At 40.9% G+C, this 23,947-nt stretch overlaps 1 protein-coding gene across 2 annotated transcripts in view; it reads left to right on the forward strand.

The window, feature by feature from the left end:
• The window catches only part of MCM9 (minichromosome maintenance 9 homologous recombination repair factor), a 106,672-nt gene extending 82,951 nt beyond the window's left edge, over nt 1–23,721 (forward strand). For both annotated transcript variants that reach the window (XM_077755985.1, XM_077755986.1), the window contains 5 exons: nt 14,438–14,640; nt 15,228–15,431; nt 17,031–17,113; nt 17,586–17,731; nt 21,988–23,721. In XM_077755985.1, coding sequence (XP_077612111.1) covers nt 14,438–14,640; nt 15,228–15,431; nt 17,031–17,113; nt 17,586–17,731; nt 21,988–23,449 — 2,098 coding nt within the window. In that variant the 3' untranslated portion in view covers nt 23,450–23,721. The remainder of the gene's footprint in view (nt 1–14,437; nt 14,641–15,227; nt 15,432–17,030; nt 17,114–17,585; nt 17,732–21,987) is intronic.
• Nucleotides 23,722–23,947: the final 226 nt, after the last annotated feature.

A 23,947-nucleotide genomic window follows, 5' to 3' on the forward strand; every position in this document is an offset into this window, starting at 1 on the left:
GAGTAAAGACTTACCGGGGTCATTGTCTGTGTTCTCCTCCAGGACCAAGTAATTCAACTACATGCTCCTTTTGAACATGTAGTGCAGGGCGAGGACCCCTTCCTGAGTAGTTTGCTAAAGGTGCAGTTTGCTCAGAGAGGAATACATGCCTCTACTTGGTCTGGGACTGCATGCCTGCCTTCAGCTCAACCTTGTAGAATGTGTCTTCAACAGGCAGCCTACAGGGGCGCCTGAGTGGCTCAGTCAGTTGAGTGTCCAACTCTTGATTTGGCTCTGTTCATGATCCCAGGGTCATGGCTTCAAGCCCCACCTAGGGCTCCGCACTGAGCATGGAGCCCATTTAGCTCCATGAAGCATGGAGCCTACTCTCTCTCTCTCTCTGCTCCTTTCCCCTGCTTGTTCTCCCTCTCTCTCTCTCTCTCTCTCTGTCTCTCTCTCTGTCTCTCTCTCTCTCTCAAATATTAATTTTTAATTTTAAAAAGGCAGCCTACATAATAGGAACGAAAAGAATTCCCATATGATTCAGCAGTCCCATTTCTGAGTATACACCAGAGGAAATAAAAACAGGATATCGAGATATCCTGTACTCCCATGTTTACTGCAGCATAAGTCACAACAGCCAAGATACGGACACAGCCTAAGTGCCTGTCAACAAATGAATGAACAAAGAAGATGTGATATGTATATATAAAATGGAATACATTCAGCCTGAGAAAGAATGTAATCTGCCATTTACAACAAGGATAGATCATGAGAACATTTTATGCTAAGTAAAATAAGTCAGACAGAACACAAATACTGTATGATATCACTTACATATAGCATCTAAAAGAGCCAAACTCAGGGGCACCTGGGTGACTCAGTCGATTAAGTGTCTGACTTTGGCTCAGGTCCTGATCTCTCTTCACATCAGGCTTTGTGCTGACAGCTCAGAGCCTATAGCCTGTTCCACATTCTCTGTCTCCCTCTCTCTCTTTCCCTCTCTCTCTCTCTCCGCCCCTCCCCAACTCATGCTCTGTCTCTCCCTCTAAAAACTAAATAAACATTTAAAAAAATTTTTTAAGAGCCAACTCAAAAACAGAGTAAAATAGTGTTTGCCAGGACCTGGGGGTTGGGGGAGAAGGAAAGATATTTTTTAAGGGTGCAAACTTGTAGCTAGTAGACTAGTCCTGGAGATCTAATGCACGTTATAGTGAATGTAGACAATAATATTATAATCATCAAAAGTGCCAACAGACTAGATCTTAATCACGCCAACTGTGAAAAAGAAATGGTAATTACATAACAAGATACAAGTGTAAGTTTTCACTTTGATAGCAACTACATTACCATATCTATAAATGTGTCAAATCAACATGTTGTATACCTTAGGTTTACACAATGATACATGTTAAATATAATTCAATAAAAAAAGAAGGTTAATTTACTGTTACATGTAAATCACACAGAATGGTGCCTGGCACATAATAAGGTACTTAACTATAATAAGTAACACAAGTATCTCTCTCTAGCCAAATCTATTTTGTTCCTGAATTTGGATAGCAAGGAATTTATCAGAAAATTTATCTTAACATATTCAAATTCCTAGTTACAGAAAGCAGGAGTTTGGGTAATAAAGGGCTATCTGTATTTATCTAGTACTTAGTAGATGCGGGGCTCTATTCTAAGCATTGCACATGTAATAACTCATTTCTTTCTCACAATAGTTGGTATCAGGCCACGATTATTATAACCACATTTTTACAAATGCAGAAACCGAAGAACAGAATAAAAGAAGCTGCTTCTTTTGGTGACTGGAACATTTGGTGACTGGAACATAATTTGGAGAATGGGAGATTGTTTCAAGTAGATATAAAATAGCAGTTCAGTTCTCCCTCTTGTGTCCATTTCAGATACCCTCAAAAGAGGTCCAATTAGATAGTCCCTTATGCAGCAGCAGCTCAGACACCTCTGGTTTATAGGGTGACTGCCCTAAGTCTGTTTCCAGTCTCTACTCCAGCCCACTGTTAGTGCGTGGCAATTTACAAAGACGGGATTGTTACATGCTTGGTGGACGTTCCAGTGGTTGGCCTGTCCAGCACTATAATGAGGACAAAGAACCACTTTAGGAATACAACAGTTGTCAGTGCTTGGACTTGTCAGTGCTGAGGAGCAATAGTTTAGACAGACAGAATAGCCTGATGAATCAATCTAAATAGCAGGTGCCTCTTGATGAGAAAAGTCTTGAGCTCAGTGGGTTTCAAAGAGATAAAGAAAAAGGCTGGAAGAGTTTATCAAGACCGCACTTAGTTGCTCCTGGTCAAGTTCTGCAGTTTCTCCCCAGATCATGTCTACCACCAGTTATGTGATATTTTTCTCCCTCTGTCTGGAGGAAGTGTCCTTTGACATTTAAAAGATGTTTATTTTGACATAATATCACGTAGAGAACAGTGGAAGAATAGTACACATTGTGGTTTTGCTTTTGGGATGGCTTTAAGTGTGCCTTCAGGGCGCAGTGTTTGCGGACCGTCTGTGTGGTAGTGGGTGGGACCAAGAAAAACATCTTTAAGTTCCACCATCGCTTATGTTCATTTTTCATGGCACTTTCTCTGTGTGTCACTCTACTGTTTAAGAAAAAGTTGGGTCTTCCTCCATCAGTAGCTCTATCTAATTTGGGGGGCTAACAGTCTTCAGAACCTTAAGTTTTATTCTGTCCCTAACTAGGAGCCTGTTAATCTTCCTGATGCAAAGTATACAGTTATTTGCCAGATGCAGAGCTCTTGAAACAATGTGTCTGGAGACATAAAGCATTTCAAGTTGTTAATTAGTAAGCCGATTAGAAGGGTTAAGTGTGAAAACGGAATACTGAATCATGTATTCCACCAAAGTCAAATAAAGATACTCTGAATTTTACCCTTAAAACACTTTACCTACCCTTCACTCCTCAGTTCAAAGGCATCTTAATTTGGCTAGCAATACAAGGGCCATCATCATCCTGATGTTCTGGGTACTTTCTCTAAGAACACTTCAAGTTTTTTAAGATGTTTGATACCTTACAGTATCATTTTTAGGAATTCTGAAATGTGTGTTCTTTTGTTATCTCTCTCATTTCAAGTGACTAAAGTCTGATTGCTTTGTGAAGGATTTTTTAATTTGAATTATAGTTTAAGGATATAGTGTGAACCATTCAATCAGAATATCTGGCTGGCCTCCAAGGCTGCAGGGAATTTCTCAGTTTTGTGTGTGTGTGTTTAAATGTGTCACTTTGGGGGTGCCTGGGTGGCTCAGTTGGTTAAGCATCTGACTTTGGTTCAGGTCATAATGTCACGGTTCCTGAGTTCAAGCCCCGCATCGGGCTCTGTGCTGACATCTCAGAGCCTGGAACCTGCTTTGGATTCTGTGTTTCCCTCTCTCTCTGCCCCTCCCCTGCTCATGCTCTGTCTCTCTCTCTCAAAAATGAAATAAATGTTAAAAAAATAAGAAATAAATATATCACTCTGTATACACTGCATAGAGTTAGAGTTCAAAGGCAGGGTATCAGTTGACTCTTAAGTAATTAAAAGGATACCTTTGATATTTCTTTGAGGAGAAAATTTGATGTTGTAATTATATATTTGGTGCTACTAAATTATACTCACAAGTCTAGGTAGGAAGTACAGTCTAAATTTTAAAAACAAGCACACTGGGGGTGCCTGGGTGGCCTAGTTGGTTGAGTGTCCAACTCTTGATTTTGGCACAAGTCATGATCTTGTGGTTTGTGAGTTTGAGCCCTACACTGGGCTCTGCACTGACAGTGTGGAGCCAGCTTGTGATTCTCTCTCTCCTTCTCCCTCTCTCTCTCTCCCTCTCTCTCTCTCTCCCCTTCCCCCACTTATTCTCTCATACTTTCTCTCTCAAAAGAAATAAAAAATATTTTTAAAAATAAAAATAATTAAAAAATAAAAACAAGCATGATGGCAATGTATTGTTTTGCTCAATAAACCTGTCTTGAGCACTAAACAATGCCATGCTACTCACATCACAAAGAGGAAAAGGCAAGGCCTTTGTTCTCAAGATGCTCAGAAAATTTTTTTTAGTGTTTATTTATTTTTGAGAGACAGAGACAGAGCACAAGCAGGAGGAAGGGCAGAGAGAGAGGGAGACACAGAATCCGAAGGAGGCTCCAGGCTTTGAGTTGTCAGCCCAGAGCCCCACGTGAAGCTCAAACCTGCAAACCATGAGATCATGACCTGAGCTGAATGAAGTCAGATGCTTAACCCACTGAGCCACCCAGGTGCCTCAAGATGCTCAGTCTTTGTAGCGAGACAGACAAGTAGTCGTTTATTGTACCTGTGATTTTAACAGCCATAGAAGAGCCACAGCACCAGTCACTCTGCTGGTGGTGTTTTCTAGCCCACACCAGGCCTACCAGTCGGAATCTCAGAGATGGGACCTGAGAATCTCTGTTATTACAACCAACCTTGGCTCTCTTTGATGAGCCAGGCTTAGGAATCACTGCTCCCAGGTAAGATTTCTCTACATACCAGACAACCTGTCTGCCCCTTCCTCCGGATCTTGTGAAGCTGTGTCTCTGGTGGCATCCTCTTCAGATTAGCCTCAGGCTAAGGCGAGGAGACAGGGAGAGGTGGGAACAAGTCCTTCTACCCAATGCCACTGAGAGGGTTCTGACTCTTGAGGGAGCTGAGGGGGCTCTGGAACAGGATAAGGATCCCTTACAGGCATCCAAGTGTGCCACAAGGGTGTGAAAATGTAAGTTCACATCACACACTCTGAGAGTTTCCATTCTTTCTAGATGCTCCGTATGAGCTGCCCTGGCCTGTGTCTTGTTCTCTCTTGTTACCCTTCATTGAGTCAGTCAAAGGTGATTTGTCAACTTTAACAATCTTATTTTTTAATAATTTTGTAATATGTGTTCATGGATTGTGAGCATATCCTTAATATATTTTTATTTTGTATAGTTTTGTGAGGCTTTTTACCCCACTTTTTGAGTGCTAAGTAGTTTTTCTTTTAATTGGGACCGTATTCTAAAAGTGTTGGATAATCTAGAAACAGATATGTATTACATCACAGGCTATTTTTTGGCCCGATTTTTTGGGTGAGGAAACCACTCAAACTTTGGAGTAGTTTTTGCTACAGCCAAAGGATCTAGAGTTCATTAGAGAGATTTGCTGGATATCGCTCAGGGGAGGCTAACTGCTATAGCAGACAGTGGCTTAACACAATCTAAGGTTGTGTCTTGCTCACCAATGTGTGGAAGAGGAGTTGTTCCAGCCCATGAAATCATTCAGGTGCCCTGGCCCCTTCCATCACAGAGCTCTTTAGCCTTCAGGACTGGTCCTCAAGTGTTCTAACTGACATAATGTTCCCAAGGTTCATCCGAGCTATGGCATGTACCACCAATAGCTTCCTTCATGGCCTCATAGTATTCCATTATATGAATATACCACAGTTCGTTTATCCATTCATCAGTTGATAGAAATCTGGGATGTTTCCACTTTGGTTATGAGGAACAATGCTACTAAGAAGATTCACATACTAGTTTTTGTGTGGATATATGTTTTCATTGCTCTTGGGTATGTAATAGGAGAGATCACTTGGTCGTATGTTAACAATATTTAACTTTTTAAGGAACTTTCAAACCTTTACAGTGCCACTGCACCATTTCACAGTCCCTCGAGCAGTGTAGGAGGGTTCCAGTGTCTCTGTATCCTTGCCAACACCTGTTTTGTCTGTGATTATAATAATTCTAGTGTGCCTTTAGTATCTCGCCTGTGGTCTTGACTTGCATTTCCCTAATGACTGATAATACTGAGCATCTTTTCATGTGCTTATTGGCCATTTGTGTATCTTTATTGGAGAAACATCTATTCAAATCCTATGCCCATTTTTAACTGGATTATTTGCCTTTTTATTGTTGAGTTTTAAGAGTTATGTATATATTCTGGATAGAGGTCCTTTCTTGGCTCTATTATATGCAAATAATTTCATTCTGTGGGTTTTTTCACTTCTGTGATGGCATTCTTTGAAGCACAAAGTTGTTAATTTTGATGAAGTCCATTTTATCTGTTTTGTCTTTTTTTGCTTGTGCTGTTGGTGTCATATCTGCCACAGGTTATTTTACAACTTGAAAACATCAAAGGCTTTCTGTAGAGTGAAGGTATGGTTTCTTTTGCAGCATGGATCTCCTAGAATCAGAGGCCTCTCATCCCTTTGCTTCCAGTCAAATGCTTGTACTGGCATCCAGAGTTCTTTTCTTCACAGATTTCTCAAATCTGGCTTGCTCTGGGGTTTTCTTTCCTTTCCTTCTTTGCCTTTGTTTTAGTGTGAGCTGCTATAACAAAATACCATGGACTGGTGGCTTAAACAGCAGACATTTATTCCTCACGGTTCTAGAAGCTGGAAACTACAAGATCAAGGTGCTGACAGATTCAGCTCCTAGTGAGGACCCTCTTCCCAGCTTGTAAACAGCTGCTTCTTGCTGTGTGCTCACAAGGTCTTTCCTTGGTGTGTGTGCGTGTGCAGTTATGTGTCTGTGGGAGAGAGAAAGCGAGCGAGGTTTGGCCTCTCCTCCTCTTCATACGAGGACATTAATCCCCTTATGGGGGCAGTACCTTCATGAGCTCATCTATACCTAATTGCTTCCTTAAGGCCCATAATATTATGGGCCTCATAATATTATCACCGTGCTGGTTAGAGCTTCAACATGTAGATTTGGGGGAGTCACAAACATTCAGTCCATTATGGCCTCCATTTATTTTTACTGTGGTGAAGAAAAATACCTAATGTAAAATTTACCATCCTAAATACTTCTAAGTGTACAGTTCAGTGATATTAAGCATATTCATATTCACATTGTTGTACAGCTAATCTTCAGAACCCTTTTCGTCTTGCAGAACTAGAACTCTATACTCCTTAAGCAACAACGACCCATTTTCCCTTCTTCCCCATCCCTGGAAATCACCATTTTACTTTCTGTCCCTATAAATTTGACTACTCTAGAAATCCCATATAAGCAGATTGATAGCATATTTATCTTTTGTGACTGACTTATTTCATTTTGTATAATGTCCTCAAGGTTTGTCCCTGTTATAGTAAGTAGCAGGATTTCCTTTCTTTTCAAGATTGAATAATATTTCACTGTGTGTTTGTGTATGTATATGTATACATACCTCACTTTTGTTTATTCGTCCATCCGTGGTCACTGGGGTAGCTTCCACCTCTGGGCCATTGTGAATAATATTGCTGTGAGCATGAGTGTGGCTTCCATTCCTCTTTTATTCAACCTAATGGTGGCTAACTTGAGGCCATCTATAACTGAAGGCTTCACCCTTAACCTGGGTCATTTTGCACACCGGAGAGAATTTACTGGGGCTCTGTTGTTCAAAACCCTTTCAAGTCTTGCTCCTACTCTCTGGGGTCTAGAAGCAGTTGTGTTTTCCACCCTTTCCATACTTCACATTTCTGAGCTGTCTATTCTCTTCATTACTCCTTGAAAACTGGTCGATTCTTTCCTGTGCTCATCTCTTGCCTGCAATATTTTGGCAAAGGAAGTTTTTCTTGCTTATGCCACACTCTCATGTGTGTTGAGGGTGGGGTGCTCTGCTCCATGCACTCGTCCAGGGCCTAGCTCCGTCCCTCGGGTAGCGCTCTGACTCCAGGGCCTTATCTTGGTTTATGCTGGCAGAGGGAGAGGATGAGAAGGGTTGAACAGGAACATAGGTGCCTGACATGGAAATGGCATATGTTCTTCCACCCCCATTCCATTGAGAAGACTTACTCACCACAGACCTACTCAGACACAAAAGAGGATGGGAAACATGGTCTGGCTCTGTGCCTGGGGCAAAGGGCAAACAAGGTTTGATGAACACACAGCAGCCAGTCCCACAGTCGAGAACTGAATTTACGGGAACCAGCGTATCGGTGGTGATTAAAGCCATGAGTGGAGATGGGGATCACCCCGTAAAGGATGTAATGAGAGTACTGGAGAGCATTGCAAAGTCAAGGGCACTTTCTGGAGGGCCTGTAATAGTACAGATAATTTGTGTAACCTAACTTTAGAATAGAAAAGTTACCACTGTGTGTTTTAGGAAAGTGAAAACATTTGGATTAAAATGGAAAAGTAGTTTTTTCAGCAACTGGAATGTTTTCACTCCTTGGAGTTAATGTAGAAAAAAACACATATTAGCATGATTATTTTATGACTGTTGAAGTCTGTAAGTATAAAATGGCCCTGAATTTTAGAAATAACTGAACTAAAGATATATTTTTTATTTGTCATGTATTTCGTGAATGTTTATTGATCATTTAATACGTGACAGGCATGTAAGCATGGTAACAATAAGTCACAGCCCTTCAAGGAGGATCGAATCAAGTAGGAAAAAGATAAGGCAAGTCAATGAAGGCCTAAACCATCAGACAGATTCTTTAAGACCACACAGGACGGGGTGCCTGGGTGGCTTAGTCAGTTAAGTGTCCAACTTTTGGATTCTCTGTCTCTCTCTCCTCCTCATGTGCACACGTGCTCTCTTTCTCTGTCTCTCTCAAAAATAAATATAAAACACACACACACACACACACACACACACACACACACACACACACATTTAAAGACCACACAGGAACTGTTTAAGATGTTATACCTGGGTGGCAGTCTGCAGGTAAAAGAGCACTGGTTTTGGAGCCAAGCAGGTCTGGATTTGAATGGGAGCTCAGCTCTGCTGCTGTCACCTGTGGGGGAGTTACTACCATCCTTCAACTTCTATTTTCCTTATTTCTAAGTTGGTGATATGTTATCTCACCTCTTAGGTTTTTGTGAATATTAGGGATAGTGTGTATACATAAAGCCTAGCACAATGCTTGGCATTATGAATACAGTAGTTACCTGTAGTATTGTTGTTGAAGAAGATAGAGGTCATACTGCATTGAAAACATGATTATTACCTTACTCCAATCTGTGAGTTCAATCATTCAGTAGTTATTTAGTGAGCCATTAGTATGCATGAAGTACTTAGGATTAGACTCTGTGTGTGTGTGTGTGTGTGTGTGTGTGTGTCTGTATTTTACCAGAGCCTCCTTTGGTTTTAATGCAGCAATGTTTGTATCACAGATCTGCAAACACCAGGTGCGTATACAGCCTTCCCCTGTTTCAAATGACCAGAAACCACTCCTCTGCTGTACATTGCTCACATTTCCACCAACTGTCCATCAGGCAGCCTGTTTTCTTCACATATAAGTTGTCCTTAGCCCCCTTCCTTAAGCTTATTTGTTTCTTTTTTTCCCCCAGTTACCTCAGAAATAATTCACCACCTTCTTTCTTTCTTTGCTTGTTCATTTCCCTTCTCACATCATGGGTAGCTTTAAGATGATATACCTTACAGATACACAGGAGTCTTCACAGAAGTGCCTCTTTGCTGATGCTAACGCTGACAAGGATGCCATCATCTGTGGCTCATGTATTGTCTGGCAAGCACCGTGTAGAACCTTCCCTCCCTGCAGCAGTTCTGTTGGAGACTAACTGAAGGAGGGACCACTGTATACCTTCCTGAACTGTCATTACAGTCCTCTGCACACAGGAAATACCTTATTATATAGGTAGATCAGAGGGAGGAAGAACAGGCAGTTTTACCTCATACTGAAAATATTTTTTTGAAAATCACTTCATATGCAGTTATATTTTGTTTCATTGCCAGTATTTCAGTAATACTCCTTTTCTATGATAAATGCAAACAGCCTCACTTCAGTATGGATTAAACGTTCTTTGTAAGATTAGTTAGGAACAATGTACTACTCTTTTTTTTCCTTCAAACTTGGTTCCACAAGGACTAAACAACTGCCTTAACAAAGCCATTTTGGCACATAAGTTGTAAAATATAAGCTATTCAGAATTTTTCCCTTTCAGTAAATTTTTTTAATGATGCTCAGTGTCCCTCATCATCATGGAAATGCAGATCAAACCCACACTGAGATACCACCTCACGCCAGTCAGAGTGGCTAAAATGAACGAATCAGGGGACTACAGATGCTGGCAAGGATGTGGAGAAACGGGAACCCTCCTACACTGTTGGTGGGAATGTAAACTGGTGCAGCCCCTCTGGAAAACAGTGTGGAGGTTCCTCAAAAAATTAACTGTAGAACTCCCCTATGACCCAGCAATAGCACTGCTAGGAATTTACCCAAGGGATACAGGAGTGCTGATGTATCAGGGCACATGGACCCCAATGTTCATAGCAGCACTTTCAACAATAGCCAAATAGTGGAAAGAGCCTAAGTGCCCATCAACTGATGAATGCATCAAGAAGATGTGGTTTATCTATACAATAGAATACTACATGGCAATGAGAAAGAATGAAATCTGGCCCTGTGTAGCAACATGGATGGAATTTGAGGGTGTTATGCTGAGTGAAATAAGTCAGGCAGAGAAGGACAGATACCATATGTTTGCACATATAGGTGGATTAGGAGGAACTTAACAGAGCACCATGGGAAAGAAGAAAGGGAAAAATAGCTGGGGAGGGAGGTAAACCATGAGAAATTCTTGAATGCTGAGAACAAACTGAGGGCTGATGGGGGTGTGGGAGAGAGGAAGGGGGTTGATGGGCATGGAGGAGAGCACTTGTGGGGATGAGCACTAGGTGTTATATGGAAAGCAACTTGATAATAAACTATTTAAGAAAAAAAATAAATATTTATTTATTTGGAGACAGACAGTGAGCAGTGGAGGGGCAGAGAGAGAATCTCAAGCAGGCTCTGCTCTGTCAGCACAGAGCCCTACACAGGGCTTGAACTCCCAAATTGCTACATCATGACTTGAGCTGAAATCAAGAATGGGATGCTTAACCAACTGAGCCACCCAGGTGCCCCCCTTTCAGTAAAACTTTAAAAGGGATTTCATTTTACAGAGGGATTTAGTGCCTTGTTTGTGTTTCTCTTTAATGAGTGTCTTCTTGTGCCATTTACTACAAATTAAGATTCTTAAACTTTTACAGTCTCATGAACTGGTCACTAGAACCAACTGGAAATAGCTCAGAGATTAACAAATGTAGCCCATGTTTGCTGATATCACAGGGCTGTGATATGTCACTGTAACTAAAAATGGTCATTGAATGGAGAGCATACAAATTTACAGAGAAAAAATAACCTACATTTGTTACTGTTAATGAATATGCCATGCTATTTTGAGGACTTGCCCATCAATGATAAGTTCAAAAACAATGTCTAAGTTATGTCATTTCCATACCTATGGTGCCACTGCTCTGTTCGGGACGTGTGTGCCTCTTCCTGGGCCATTGTTTTGATCTTCTCCATGTATCCTGTCCACAGGTTTTTCCCCATCTAGCCTGCCCACTGCACCTAGACCTCCTGAGTCTTCCCTTCACTGTTGCTCCTCAAAAATGTGAGGTTTTTCATATGTTTGTTAACTATCAATATGTCTTCTTCAGAAAAATAACTAATCAGGTCCTCTGCCCATTTTTAAATTGGGTTGTTTGGTATTTTTGGTGTTCGTTTGTATAAGTTCTTTATATATTTTGGATATTAACCCCTGATCAGGTTTATCATTTATAAACATCTTCTCCCATTCAGTAGGTTGGCTTTTTGTTTTCTTGATGGTTTCCTTCACTCTGCAGAAGCCTTTTATTTTGATGTAATCCCGTTTATTTTTGCTTTCTTCTCTCTTAGGAGATTTACCTAGAAAATTATTGCTGTGGCTGATGTCGGAGAAATTACTGCCTGTTTTCTCTTCTAGGACTTTTGTGATTTCAGGTCTCTTGTTTAGGTTGTTAATGCATTTTATTTTTGCGCATGATACTAGAAAGTAGTCTGGTTTCATTCTTTTACATGTAGCTGTCCAGTTTTCCCAGCACAGTTTATTGAAAAATGTGTCTTTTCCCCATTGTATATTCTTGCCTCCTTTGTCATAGAGTAATTGACCATATAATTGTGGGTTTATTTCCGGAGTCTCTATTCTCTTCCATTGATCTATGTGTATATTTTTATGCCAGTACTATGTTGTTGTGATTACTACAGTTTTATAGTGTATCTTGAAATCTAGAATTGTGATACCTCCAGCTTTGTTCTTCTTTCTCAGGATTGCTTTGACTATTTGGGGTCTTCTGTGATTCCATATAAACGTTAGTATTATTTGTTCTAGTTCTGTGAAAAATACTGTTGGCCTTTTATAGAGATTGCATTGAATTTGTAGATTGCTCTGGGTAGTATGGACATTTTAACAGTATTTATTCTTCCAACCTGTAAGCATGGAATATCTTTTCATTTGTTTGTGTCATCTTCAATTTTTTTATAGTTTTCAGAATATAGATCTTTTACCTCTTCAGTTAAGTTTATTCCCACATATTTTATTCTTTCTGGTGCAACTATAAATAGTGTTGTTTTTTTTTTTTAACATTTCTCTTTCTGCAACTTTGTTGCTAGTGTGTAGAAAAGCCACAAATTACTTGGTATTAATTTTGTAGACTGCCACTTTACCGAATTTATTACTTCTAGTAGTTTTTTTGGTGAATTCTTTAGGATTTTTCTGGATCTGAATAGACATTTTTCCAAAGAAGATCTACAGATGGCCAACAGACACATAAAAAAGATGCTTAGCATCACTAATTATCAGGGAAATGCAAATCAAAACTGTAATGGGATATTACCTGTTAGAATGGCTAAAATCAACAAGATAAGAAACAACAAATGGTTGGTGAAGATATGGAGAAAAAGGAACACCCATGCACTGTTGGTGGGAATGTTAGTTGGTTTATAGCTACTGTGGAAAACAGTATGGAGGTTCCTCAAAAATTAAAAATAGAAATGCCATAAGGTCCAATTGTTCCACTGTTGGAAAACAAAAACACAAACTCAAAAAAAGATATATGTACCCTCATGTTCATTGCAGCATTATTTACAATAGCCAAGACATGGAAGCAACCTAAGTGTTCATCAGTAGACATATGGATGAGGAAAATGTGTGTGTATATCCACGTGTACACACACCAATACACACATATACACACTGGAATATTACACAGCCACAAAAAAGGATAAGATCATGCCATTTGAGACAACATGGATGGATCTTGAGGGTATTATGCTGAGTGAAATAAGTCAGAATGAGAAAGACAAGCACCATATGATTCCACTCATAAATGAAATCTAAAAAAATTTTTTAAAAAAGCAGAATCAGAACTATAAATACAGAGAACAAACTGATGGTTGCCGAAGGGGAGGAAAATGGGAGTTTGAGCAAAATACATGAATGGGAGAGGGAATCAGTTCAGTTCTGGAATGAGTAAGTCACAGTTCAATTATGGAAAGTAAGTTATGCAAATAAAAAGCAGAGCATAAGGCATACAATTGGTGATTTTGTATTAGTGATATAATGGGACAGATGGTAGCTACACTTGTGATGAACAGAGCATAATGTATAAACTTGTCAAATCAGGGGCTCCTGGTTGGCTCAGTCGGTGAAGCATCCAACTTCAGCTCAGGTCATGTTCTCACACTCCATGGGTTCGAGCCCTGCGTCAGGCTCTGTGCTGACAGCTCAGAGCCTGGAGCCTGCTTCAGATTCTGTGTCTCCCGTCTCTCTGCCCCTCCCCTGCTCATGCTCTGTGTCTCTCTGTCTCTCAATAATAAATAAATGTTAAAAAATTAATAAATAAACTTGTCAAATCACTAAGTTATACACATACAATTTAATGTAACATTGTGTATCAGCTATGCTCACAACAAACCAAAAAAGCGATGCTGATCAATCCTTATTTTTCCTGACTTCCTTTCCCTCCCTTCCTTCCCCTCTCCCACTCCCTTCCCAACTTTCTCTTCCTCTTTCTGTGTCTCTGACTCTTGTTTCTTTCAGTTTTAGAAAAATCAAAAGAAATGAGTACACAAGTTTTTGCTTTACCCGCTCATCATTTTCCAGTCACCCTCACCCCTCACCTTCACTCCCTCACAAATACATATATCTAATCTCCACTTTAAAAAGCCAAGATGTTGTGAAGGGCCCAGTTCAAAAGCTACTTTGTATCATTTCTCTAATGATCTCTTCCAACCCATAAATGGATACACGTCATCTTAACTTCCCCTAGGAACTTTATCCTTCTAGAACTTACCATAGTCTTTCCTGTCTTCCATTATACCTGGTAGATTACAAGCTCCTTAAGAACAGTATCCATGTTTTATTTCGTTTTGTACACCTCTTAGCACCCAGAAAAGGGATCTACTCATAGTAGGGGCATAAGAAGTGTTTATGTAACAATAACTTCCCTTCAGCATAGGCTACTGTTAATGTACTTCTTTGAACTTGGTGTTTGTGATACCTCGTTGTATCATTCCATATTCTTTTTCACACAGTTTCTCTGGATTTTCAAGGTACAAGATTTTCTTTTTATTAACAAGTTTAATTTTGCTTTTTATTTGAATCTCAACAGTCAGTGAATTGTACCCTCTCTTTTAATAGCCTCGTGTGCAAGCTGAACACAAGGACCACCATTCTGGCAGCAACTAACCCCAAAGGCCAGTATGACCCCCATGAGTCCGTGTCCGTGAACATCGCCCTTGGCAGCCCACTCTTAAGTCGATTTGATCTGATCCTGGTTTTGCTTGATACCAAGAATGAAGACTGGGATCGTATAATTTCCTCCTTTATCTTAGAAAACAAAGGTATGTGGAGATAAATCATTCACATTGATGGAGAAAAAGTAGACATAACTATGTGAAATTCTCTTTGAAGAAAATTAAGTAAGGTTCCATACCTAACTGGCAATAGAGAGATACTTAGATTGAAGGCAGTGAGAGGGGCCAGTTAATGTGCCCAGAATAATGAGCAGAAGGAAAGGGCCCTCTGATGATAGTATAGTTGGTACATATGTTCTTTGTGATTAAAAGAGGGCAAACTTATGGTATATAGTTACCACCTACCTCTTGTACGCCAAGAAAACTGGACTGAATTTTGAAACAGATCTCTTTAAATTAAATTAGATTTACTCAAATACTGTGTATTACTATAGGCAGACCAGAATTATTCTGGATAATTTTAACCCCTGTAGGAAGCTTACCTTTATTAAGCTTAGATCCTAAGGCTGTTTGTTCTTGAACTATATGCCATGCAGAATCAGATCTGGGTTTCGGTGGCCACAAAGCTGCAGGTTATCTTTTTTAAAAATGAGCACAAGAACTTTATCAGAACCCTTAAAGTGAGGTGTTTGCTTGTTCTTAGAAATTGCTGACCTCGCACCTGATATATACAGGTTACCCAAGCAAATCAGAGAAGCTCTGGAGCATGGAAAAGATGAAAACCTACTTCTGCCTGATTAGGAATCTACAGCCTACTCTGTCTGATGTGGGAAATCAGGTTCTTCTCCGGTACTACCAGATGCAGAGACAGAGTGATTCCCGGAACGCTGCCCGGACCACCATCCGCCTGCTCGAAAGCTTGATCCGATTAGCAGAAGGTTGATTTCTTTCAACAAATAATACTTCTTTCGGGTGCCCACTATGTGCAAGGCATGGAGCTTGGCACCATGAATTAAAAGATGAATAAGAAGAATTTCTAAGGTGCTCATAGTTGCTTGAAAAGCAAAGGCTCTGAGCTATGAAACCTGCATTCTTCTGGGGACATATTATGGGTATTGAGAAGAGTGTAGCATCATTAAGGAAGAGGACCCTTGGTAACATGATTCACTTAGAAAGTCTTATTTACTAATGTTTGTCTCTCAGTGGTAGTCTGTTAGCATTTTGGGTAGAGTACTTTCTTGTTTAGAGTTGTTTCCTGTGTAGCATATCTTTTTTTTCCTCACTAATTGCTATTCACAGCCTATCACTAACATAATAGATGAGCCCATCCCTTAAGGCATGAGACTAATGTGCATACATACAACTGACATGCATCTCAAGACTTTTTTCCTAGGGGCACCTGGGTGGCTCAGTCAGTTAAACATCTGACTTCGGCTTAGGTCATGATCTCATGGTTCGTGAGTTCAAGCCCCGCATCAGCCTTTGTGCTGACAGCTCAGAGCCTGGAGCCTGCTTCAGATTCTGTGTCTCACTCTCTCTCTGTCCCTCCCCCATTTGCACTCTTTCTCTCTAAATAAATAAATAAACAAACATCAAGACCTTTTTTTTTTTCTAATACTGGCTTTTATATTTAGCCCTTAAAATAATTCTTAAAAAAATTCCATGTGAACTGACTGTATCATATGATGACAATATATGCCTAATAAAAAGTTTTATAAAACAAACATACTTCACTTGTCAAGGATTTATAGCTAATATTAAGACAAGAAGCATCCCAAACGCAGGCTTGTGAGTTTGGTAGTTTTGAAAAGCTCACAAATAAAGAGAAGTGCCAGAGATGAGAAATGAGTTTAATATTCTGTATTTCTATAATAGACTAGAAAATGAGCATTAATGGGGCACCTGGATGGCTCAGTTAAGAGTCTGACCCTTAGTTTCAGCTCCGGTCATGATCTCACGGTTTAAGCCCTGCTTTGGGCTCTGTGCTGGTAACACTTGGGATTCTCTCTCTCCTTATCTCTCTGCCCCTCCCCCACTCACACACATGCACCTCTCTCTCTCTCTCAAAATAAATATTTTTAAACATGGAAATAAAAAGTTGAATATTAGATATATGCTTATGTAACCCTTTTCCCCTTTCTTTATTGGGAGCCCAGAGTACTTTTCATGTAAATACCCAGAATTGCCATGGGCTGTGAAAGATCAGGCCCATCATTAGAGAAACAACTTTAAAACTAGTTGAAATTAGACTTGTGGGGTGCCTGGATGGCCCACTTGGTTAAGCATCTGACTCTTAATCTCGGCTCAGATCTTGATCTCAGGGTTGTGAGTTAAAGCCCCACGCTGGGCTCCATGCTGGGTATGGAGCCTACTTAAAAAGAAAGAAAGAAATTAGACCTTCGTGGTTGTTTTAGTAAAATGAATTTGTTATTAGTAGCTCATTCATAAAATATAGTTTTTCAGGGAGGTCAGGTAAACCATTACATTTGTCACCTCAAGTGTTCATTAAAAAATTTCTGTCTTCATAATTTTCTTAGCTCATGCTCGCCTGATGTTTCGTGACACTGTGACTCTGGAAGATGCTATTACAGCAGTGTCAGTAATGGAATCCTCAATGCAGGTAAGAGTATTTTGCACCTAATATTTGAACTCTAATTATAAACATTAAAAAAAACAAGTTATAGTATATCAGGAGTTATAAAAGTGATCATAGCCTAGATCTAATAATTTCAGGATATATCCAAAGGAAACCATTAAAAAGAAGGGAAAACATGGTCATGGAAACATTCTTTGCATCAGTAGCATTGCTTTTGCCCACTGTGTGCAGTAGTGGATCTCACTTTTTTTTCCTCAACATGTCTGAGGGGCACTCACTGTCCTGCTAGTGACAGTGTGTTTCCTGGACCAGTGCTTGCCACCAATGCTGGAGGGAGAGAACCGTTGAAATTTGCAAAAGGCCGCAGGTGATTGACAGCCAAGATGGGAGTGGAGAGGACTGATCTGGGATCAGTGGCCTCCAGTGTATGCCTCCTCTCTGCAGGTTGACTGGTTGACTCTTTCTGGTATTTTCTATTTTCTCAAAACCCCTTCAGGGAGGTGCACTGCTAGGAGGTGTGAACGCACTCCACACTTCCTTTCCTGAAAACCCTCTGCAGCAGTACCAGAGGCAGTGTGAACTCATTCTAGAAAAGCTGGAGCTGCACAACCTCTTGAGTGAAGAGCTAAGAAGACTTGAAAGGTGAGAAAAGAAACCCAGGCAAAGGCTTATAATGGAAAATACTTGTTTGACATTTAGTAAAATGAAGGAAGTGGAAATTAAGTGGAAAATTTGTCTGTGCTCTCTGTAGGGGATTGTTTCAGTTGTCTGTTGCTGTATAATCAACTAACCCAAAGCTCAATGGCTTAAAAAACAAAAACAAAACCACCACCACCACCATTTTATTGCTCACTTTTCTGAAAGTCAGAAATTCGCTTATCTCCACTCCACATAGTGTCAGCCAGGATCACTCATATACCTGCATTTAGCTGGGAGCTCAGGTGGAATTGGAACATCGAGAATGGTCTCCCTCACATGTGTGGTGCCTTGGAGGGGATGGTTTAAATGGCTGGGGGCTCTCTCTACCATAGGGAAGTCAGAGTTCTGACATGGTAGCTTAATGCTCCAACAGAGCAAAAATGGAAGCTGGCAGGCCTCATGAGCTGGGCCAGAACTGGTACAGCATCATTTCTGCCACATATAGGTCAGAGCAAGTCACAAGGTCAGCCCCCATGCAAGGTAGGAGGAAATAGACACCACCTCTTGATAGGAGGAGTGACATAGCTACATTTCTTTGGCTTGCTGATTTGGTGAGCCTCATGGAGAACACTAGCAGGTTCTTTACTATATACTATATATGGTAAACTATATATTAATTACTGAATTTATACCACTGGTTCCCTATTACATGAACAGCAGGTTGGCTACTCAGAGTTCATCCCCAAGACATGCAGTTTCCATGGAATCAAGAAACCGTGGTAAATGGGCTTTATTCTGTTCACCACTACTACTTCATCCTCTTCTCTTTATTTGGGTCAATATAAAAGACTGGTGCCATTCAGAAAAGTGGCTGGGAATGCTGTTAAGAAAGAGGAAGTTGAACTCCAGGAGGGCAGTCTACCCCAGGCTAGACCCAGATACAAAATATTATCATAATTTGGCTTTATCACTTTTCCTTGCCAGGTGAGGACATGAGATAGGGAGTTTACCTGAAGAATCATAGTGTTTATTAATATTTTAATTTTATTCTTAATGGTTTTAAAGCTCTCTTCCAAGCATAATAAATATTTGGTCTCTTTTTTTTTTCTTTAATGTTTATTTGTGTGTGAGAGAGAGACAGAGCACGAGGAGAGGGGCAGAGAGAGAGGGAGACACAGAATCTGAAGCAGCCTCCAAGCAGTCAGCACAGAACCCAATGTAAGGCTCGAACCCACGGACTGCAAGATCATGACCTTAGCCCAAGTCGGATCCTTAACTGACTGAGCCACTCAGGCTCCCCGTAAATATTTGATCTTTATTTAACCCTGGTGAAAGAAAATCACAGGTAGAAGCCTGAGGCCCAGATTACTTTCTGGCCAGCTGAATAGTATGTTTTTAAGGTTTGAGAAATAGAGATAACTTGTACCAACCTTCACCTGGGAGATGCCCTCCTGGTTCATTAGCAACAGCTCTGACCCTCCCTTCAGCATCATGATTTTCCTTCCCAACATCCCCAGATTCATGACCTTTAAAATTTCACATATTTAACGGACAAAAAAGAAAATCTCCAGTGAGAACAATGTATTTTGTTAAAGAGGGAAAACTGTTTCTCCTCCAACAGGATAGGAACTCAAGAATGACAAAAACAATGTTTCAGAACTCAGCTTTGTAATGATTTGTTAAAGTGTGGGAAGGAACAGGTCATGTGCATTACCTAGAGAATTTTTGCCCAAACTTTAATGTTTGTATGCTCCTTGCATACATGAGCTTCTAAAAAAGCTAGACTTTGAGGGTGTGTCTGTGACACACAAGTGAGCGTTGGCAGAGGTATCCATCTGGTTATCTTAGTGATCAGGGTGAGTGGCTCAGTAATTGCCCTGAGTCTGGCAACTGGCTTTGACCTTGAAGCTGGGGGCTGGTCAAAGGAGTTCACGTAGAAGCAGAGCGGCTGCTGAAGGAGAATTGGAGACTGAGATGGGATTGTTGACTGAAAAAGTATAACCTTGAGAATTCTTTCCCAGGCTTTTCTCCTTTCACTCACTGCCTGCATCCAGTAGCATTCTCTCTCAAATTCATGAAACCCCAGCACAGCCTTCCTGGGGGCACTGTGGGGACTGGCTTTGTGTTGCTAATACCCAGTGCCCCTAGTATAAAATCAACCCCCTTTCCTTTTAGTCTCCTGGTTTTTTAATGGTCCAGAGCCTAGTGTTAAGATGAAAGCTACTCCTTCAGTTCTTTTATGGGTTGATGTAGTGGATCCTTTTTAGGCCTGCCCTGGGCCTGGCTTGGCTTTTGGAAAGGCTGTTCATTTTGACTGAGCAGAAACCGGGCATTTGGACTACCAAAAGCTGTCATGTGCTGTATTCAGGAAGGAAAGGTATGTAAAGCTCAGAATCAGTGTTATGTGATGGCAAAATAGCGGTCAAACTTAACAAATTCAAAATAAATTTCCCTCCCTCCTGGAGGGAAAGAAGAAGAGTAGGTAATGATCTAAACAAAAATGGGATTCTGCCTTAAAATATTCTTTTGTTCTGGTATGTCTTTGTAATGCAGAGGCGTGTCCCTGTGTTGACCCTCAAAGTAACAAAACCAGGTGTCGTGCAAATGACAGAGCATGACCTCCAAGACACATCTAAGGCCAATCTTCTCAAGCGAGGAAAGCCCATGTAGCGTATGGGTTTATCCCCTCAGGAAAGACTTGCCTGTTCCTTAAGATGGTCATATATGACTCATAAAACTATTTGTACCTTTATCACACTTTTCTTCTGGAAAATACTTACCAGTGACAGCCAGCCTCAAATGGTGGTCATTGTATCCACCTGAAAACAGAACGCAAAGAGATTGTCTTTTAGGAAGGTATAGTAAAACTGGAAACATTTTATGAAGGGGAGAATTTGATTCCCAAAGTCAGAATTAAGACTAAAATGGTAGGACTAAGTTACTCTACCCCTTAAAATTCCCTGTCTTTTAGAACATTCTTTTATGGAGCTTTAGCAATTATGAGTATCCCTGACCCCAATTTGATGTATATTAGATAGTAGTAATTTTGCAAGCAATTTCAGGTTTTTTTGTTTGGCTGTGACTATGGTGAATATCAATTTTGCTGTATTGATGTGTCCATATCTACAGTAAGTGAATATAGCCCAATATTTTTATCATAATTTTTTGTTGTTTTTTTTCTGATGGTAAGAGGTAATACATGCTTTTAATAGAGTATTTTGAAAAGTAACAGTAATAAATTAAGAAGACAAAAATCACATATAATCTTATTTCTCAGAGATGCCTACATTAACATTTTAATATATTTAAATATATTTAAATCTAAAATTCATTTAAATGTAATGTATTTTTTTCCCATACCTTTTTCTATGATTACACATGATTTTTAGGATAATTTACTCATCTGCTCTTTGGCTTAGTTCCTTTTCAAATTTAACACATGGAAGTGGGATCACGTTGCCCCTTATACTGATAAGTTATTCCTTTTGAGACACTGTCATCTCTGTAGGAAATCGATCCTCTGGCATTGTTTCTATTTCTGGTATGCCCAAGATTGAGAATGACTATCACTGATCAGATCCTTCATTCTGGGAGGTCAGTAGGTTTCACCTCCGTGTCACCTGGATAGAGAGTAGCTGCCCAGAACATGTGTTGAAACATGGCTGCGCTTGGCAGGAAAGATGTCACACTTGCCTGGGGGAGGTGTGCCACAGACGTGATGCCACAGTGTCATGTGAGCCACGGTGTCTGCTCCCGAGGAAGGTGACTTTTAGGTGCACTAAGATTCAGTACTCAGGCGGAGAGATGTGAGGAGATCATGGTCTCCGGTCTTGCACTTTGTTTCTGACCTGCAGACTGGCTACGGAAGAGCCACTCGATCAGCTGCTGTGTAGAGACTTACAAGTCTGTGGTAGAGGACCATGCAACAGGAGAGATAAGAATGAGCATTTTACACTGACCTTCAGACAATCTTAAATGAATTAAATGGACTTTCAGAGAGATCTAAAGATGTAGACAAACCTACTACTTTGTTTCCTTTGTTTCACTTCGGTTTTAAAATGATTATCAGAGCACTTACATTCTGTACTGATGAGAAAGGATCATTTCCTCGTGCTGCTCTAAGAGACTGTATTTGGTATTAATTGGAATTATGCTGGACTCAAGCCTTTAGATGGTATCTCAGAGACTAAAGAAATGGAAAGGTTAAAGCAAATTCTCTTCTCTTCAAAATACGTTTTCCTTTTTTATCTCTGCCGTAGGTTACAGAATCAGAGTGCCTACCAATCCCAGCCCCAGGCAGTGGAGGCAGAGACTAACCCACCATCCTTGAAAAGTGATCCAGGAGAAGAATGCAAGTCCAGAATCAGGTCAGCAAGGCAGGAAGTGAACTGTAGCATCCCAATGTCCTCTGCTGGGGGCAGTCCCCAGGGAAGCCCACTTCCCAGCTCCCTGTCCCCACTGGGGCCTGATACATCAACAAATAGAAAACATTCACCTGAGCACAAACACAGCAAAGGTGACAGTTTGGACTGGTTTGACTGCATAGCAGCTCATCAGATTGAACCCAGAAACACTGTTCCCATGTCTCCCAGAACAACTGGGGGGAAAATGGCTTTGAAAGTCGTCCGGAACAAGTCTCAAGGTAAGGAAAGGAGTGAGCCAGGCCAAAAGAGCAAATTGGAAACTGGACAGCTTTCAGCACCAGGAGAGACAGAAGCTTCATCAAGGCCAGACAGTGTGGAAGCTAAAGAGGCAAAAAAGGCAGCAATGCTTTCCAAAGCGGCAGTGTCTGCCGGCGAGCCAGACTCGGTACTGACGCAGCACGTCTCCAGGAAGCTGCACAAGCTGCGCAAGGCGAGGGCCCAGGAGATGTGCAGGAATCCCGCTAGGGCGCCTTCACGGCCCACGGGCCCTCGTCATCCCCGCTCCGGTCCCGCACACAGCCCACAAGGAGAAACCCCCAAAAGAACGAGACAGAAATCTGTTGTTCAGATGGAAGAGCCTGAACTTGAAAGTCCTGAGAATCCAGGTCCCCCGTTGGCCAAACTGGCAAAATTTACTTTCAAACCAAAGTCGAAACTGATCCACTCCCCTGAAGACCATAGTCACGTGTCTCCGGGCACAACTGAAGTAGCCGCCCCAGGTTCTGCAACTCCCTGCATTGCAAGCAGAGACTCAGCTTCGCCTGTGAAGGGTCCACAGAAGTTGGCCTCTCCCTCAGGAAGCAGAAACTCAAACCAGCCACAGGCTGAGACAAAGCAGGTGTCCCGGAAGCCACCGGAGGAAGATGGATCAAGAGAGGAGAGCGAACACGCCCCTGAAAGGAGAGCCATCCAGCGTGAAGTAGAGCTTGGGAACAAGACTGGGCGTTTTCATCTCACTTGTCAAAGAGACAGAAAGGAAGAGGTCTCGTGCAGCAATAAAAGCAGCAAGGTTCACGCTTGCACATTAGCCAAATTGGCAGACTTCTCCTTTACCTCCCCCTCTGAATCCAAACCAGAATCCCTTCGTCCTTCTGCAAGTGCGAACCTGGGAGAGAGAGGCCCAAGCCCGCCTCCTGGGACTGCAGCTCCAGCGCCTGGCAAGAAGAGGAGAACTTTCCAGCTGGAGGGGTCCGCTGAGAGATTGACTCTTTCCAAAAAGTCTCTTTTTACTTTATCAGAACTAGATGATGAAGCATTGGATTTTGATTGGGATGAAGAAATGAGAAAAAAGCCATAATCATGAAAAGCTTTCAGGTCAAATTTCAGCCTCCCCAACTCAACACAGCACCTTCAGGATATCAACGTGGTGTTTATATATGAACAGAACTCTTGGCTGTATTGAGTTCCATTTGGAATATCGGCTCCCCTGAATTTATAATTTCACCTTTATCTTCATGACTTGAAAAGTTATATAATCAGTGTCGGGCAGTGTCATACCAGCACTCAAATTAATTGACATGGTGCTTAATTTTGCAAATGTAATACTTGTATTCCTAAAGATGTTTCTGTTTGTTTTGGTTAGTTTTTGTTTTTTTGTTGGTTTTGTTCTGTTATTTTGTTTTTGTTTTTGTTTTAATGGGAGTAGGGTCTTCCAGAGATTGCTTCTTTCATTTACTCAGGAACAAATACCAGGAAGGTAGCCCTCATAAAGCTAACAGGTTAGATGAACAATTTTCTATTTTTTCCTTTTTTTTCTTCACCCAAGATGTGCTGAGTGTGACGGATATATATTGTA

Source organism: Crocuta crocuta, unplaced genomic scaffold (assembly GCF_008692635.1).
Source record: "Crocuta crocuta isolate KB4526 unplaced genomic scaffold, BGI_CrCroc_1.0 scaffold772, whole genome shotgun sequence".
Classification (NCBI taxonomy): domain Eukaryota; kingdom Metazoa; phylum Chordata; class Mammalia; order Carnivora; family Hyaenidae; genus Crocuta; species Crocuta crocuta.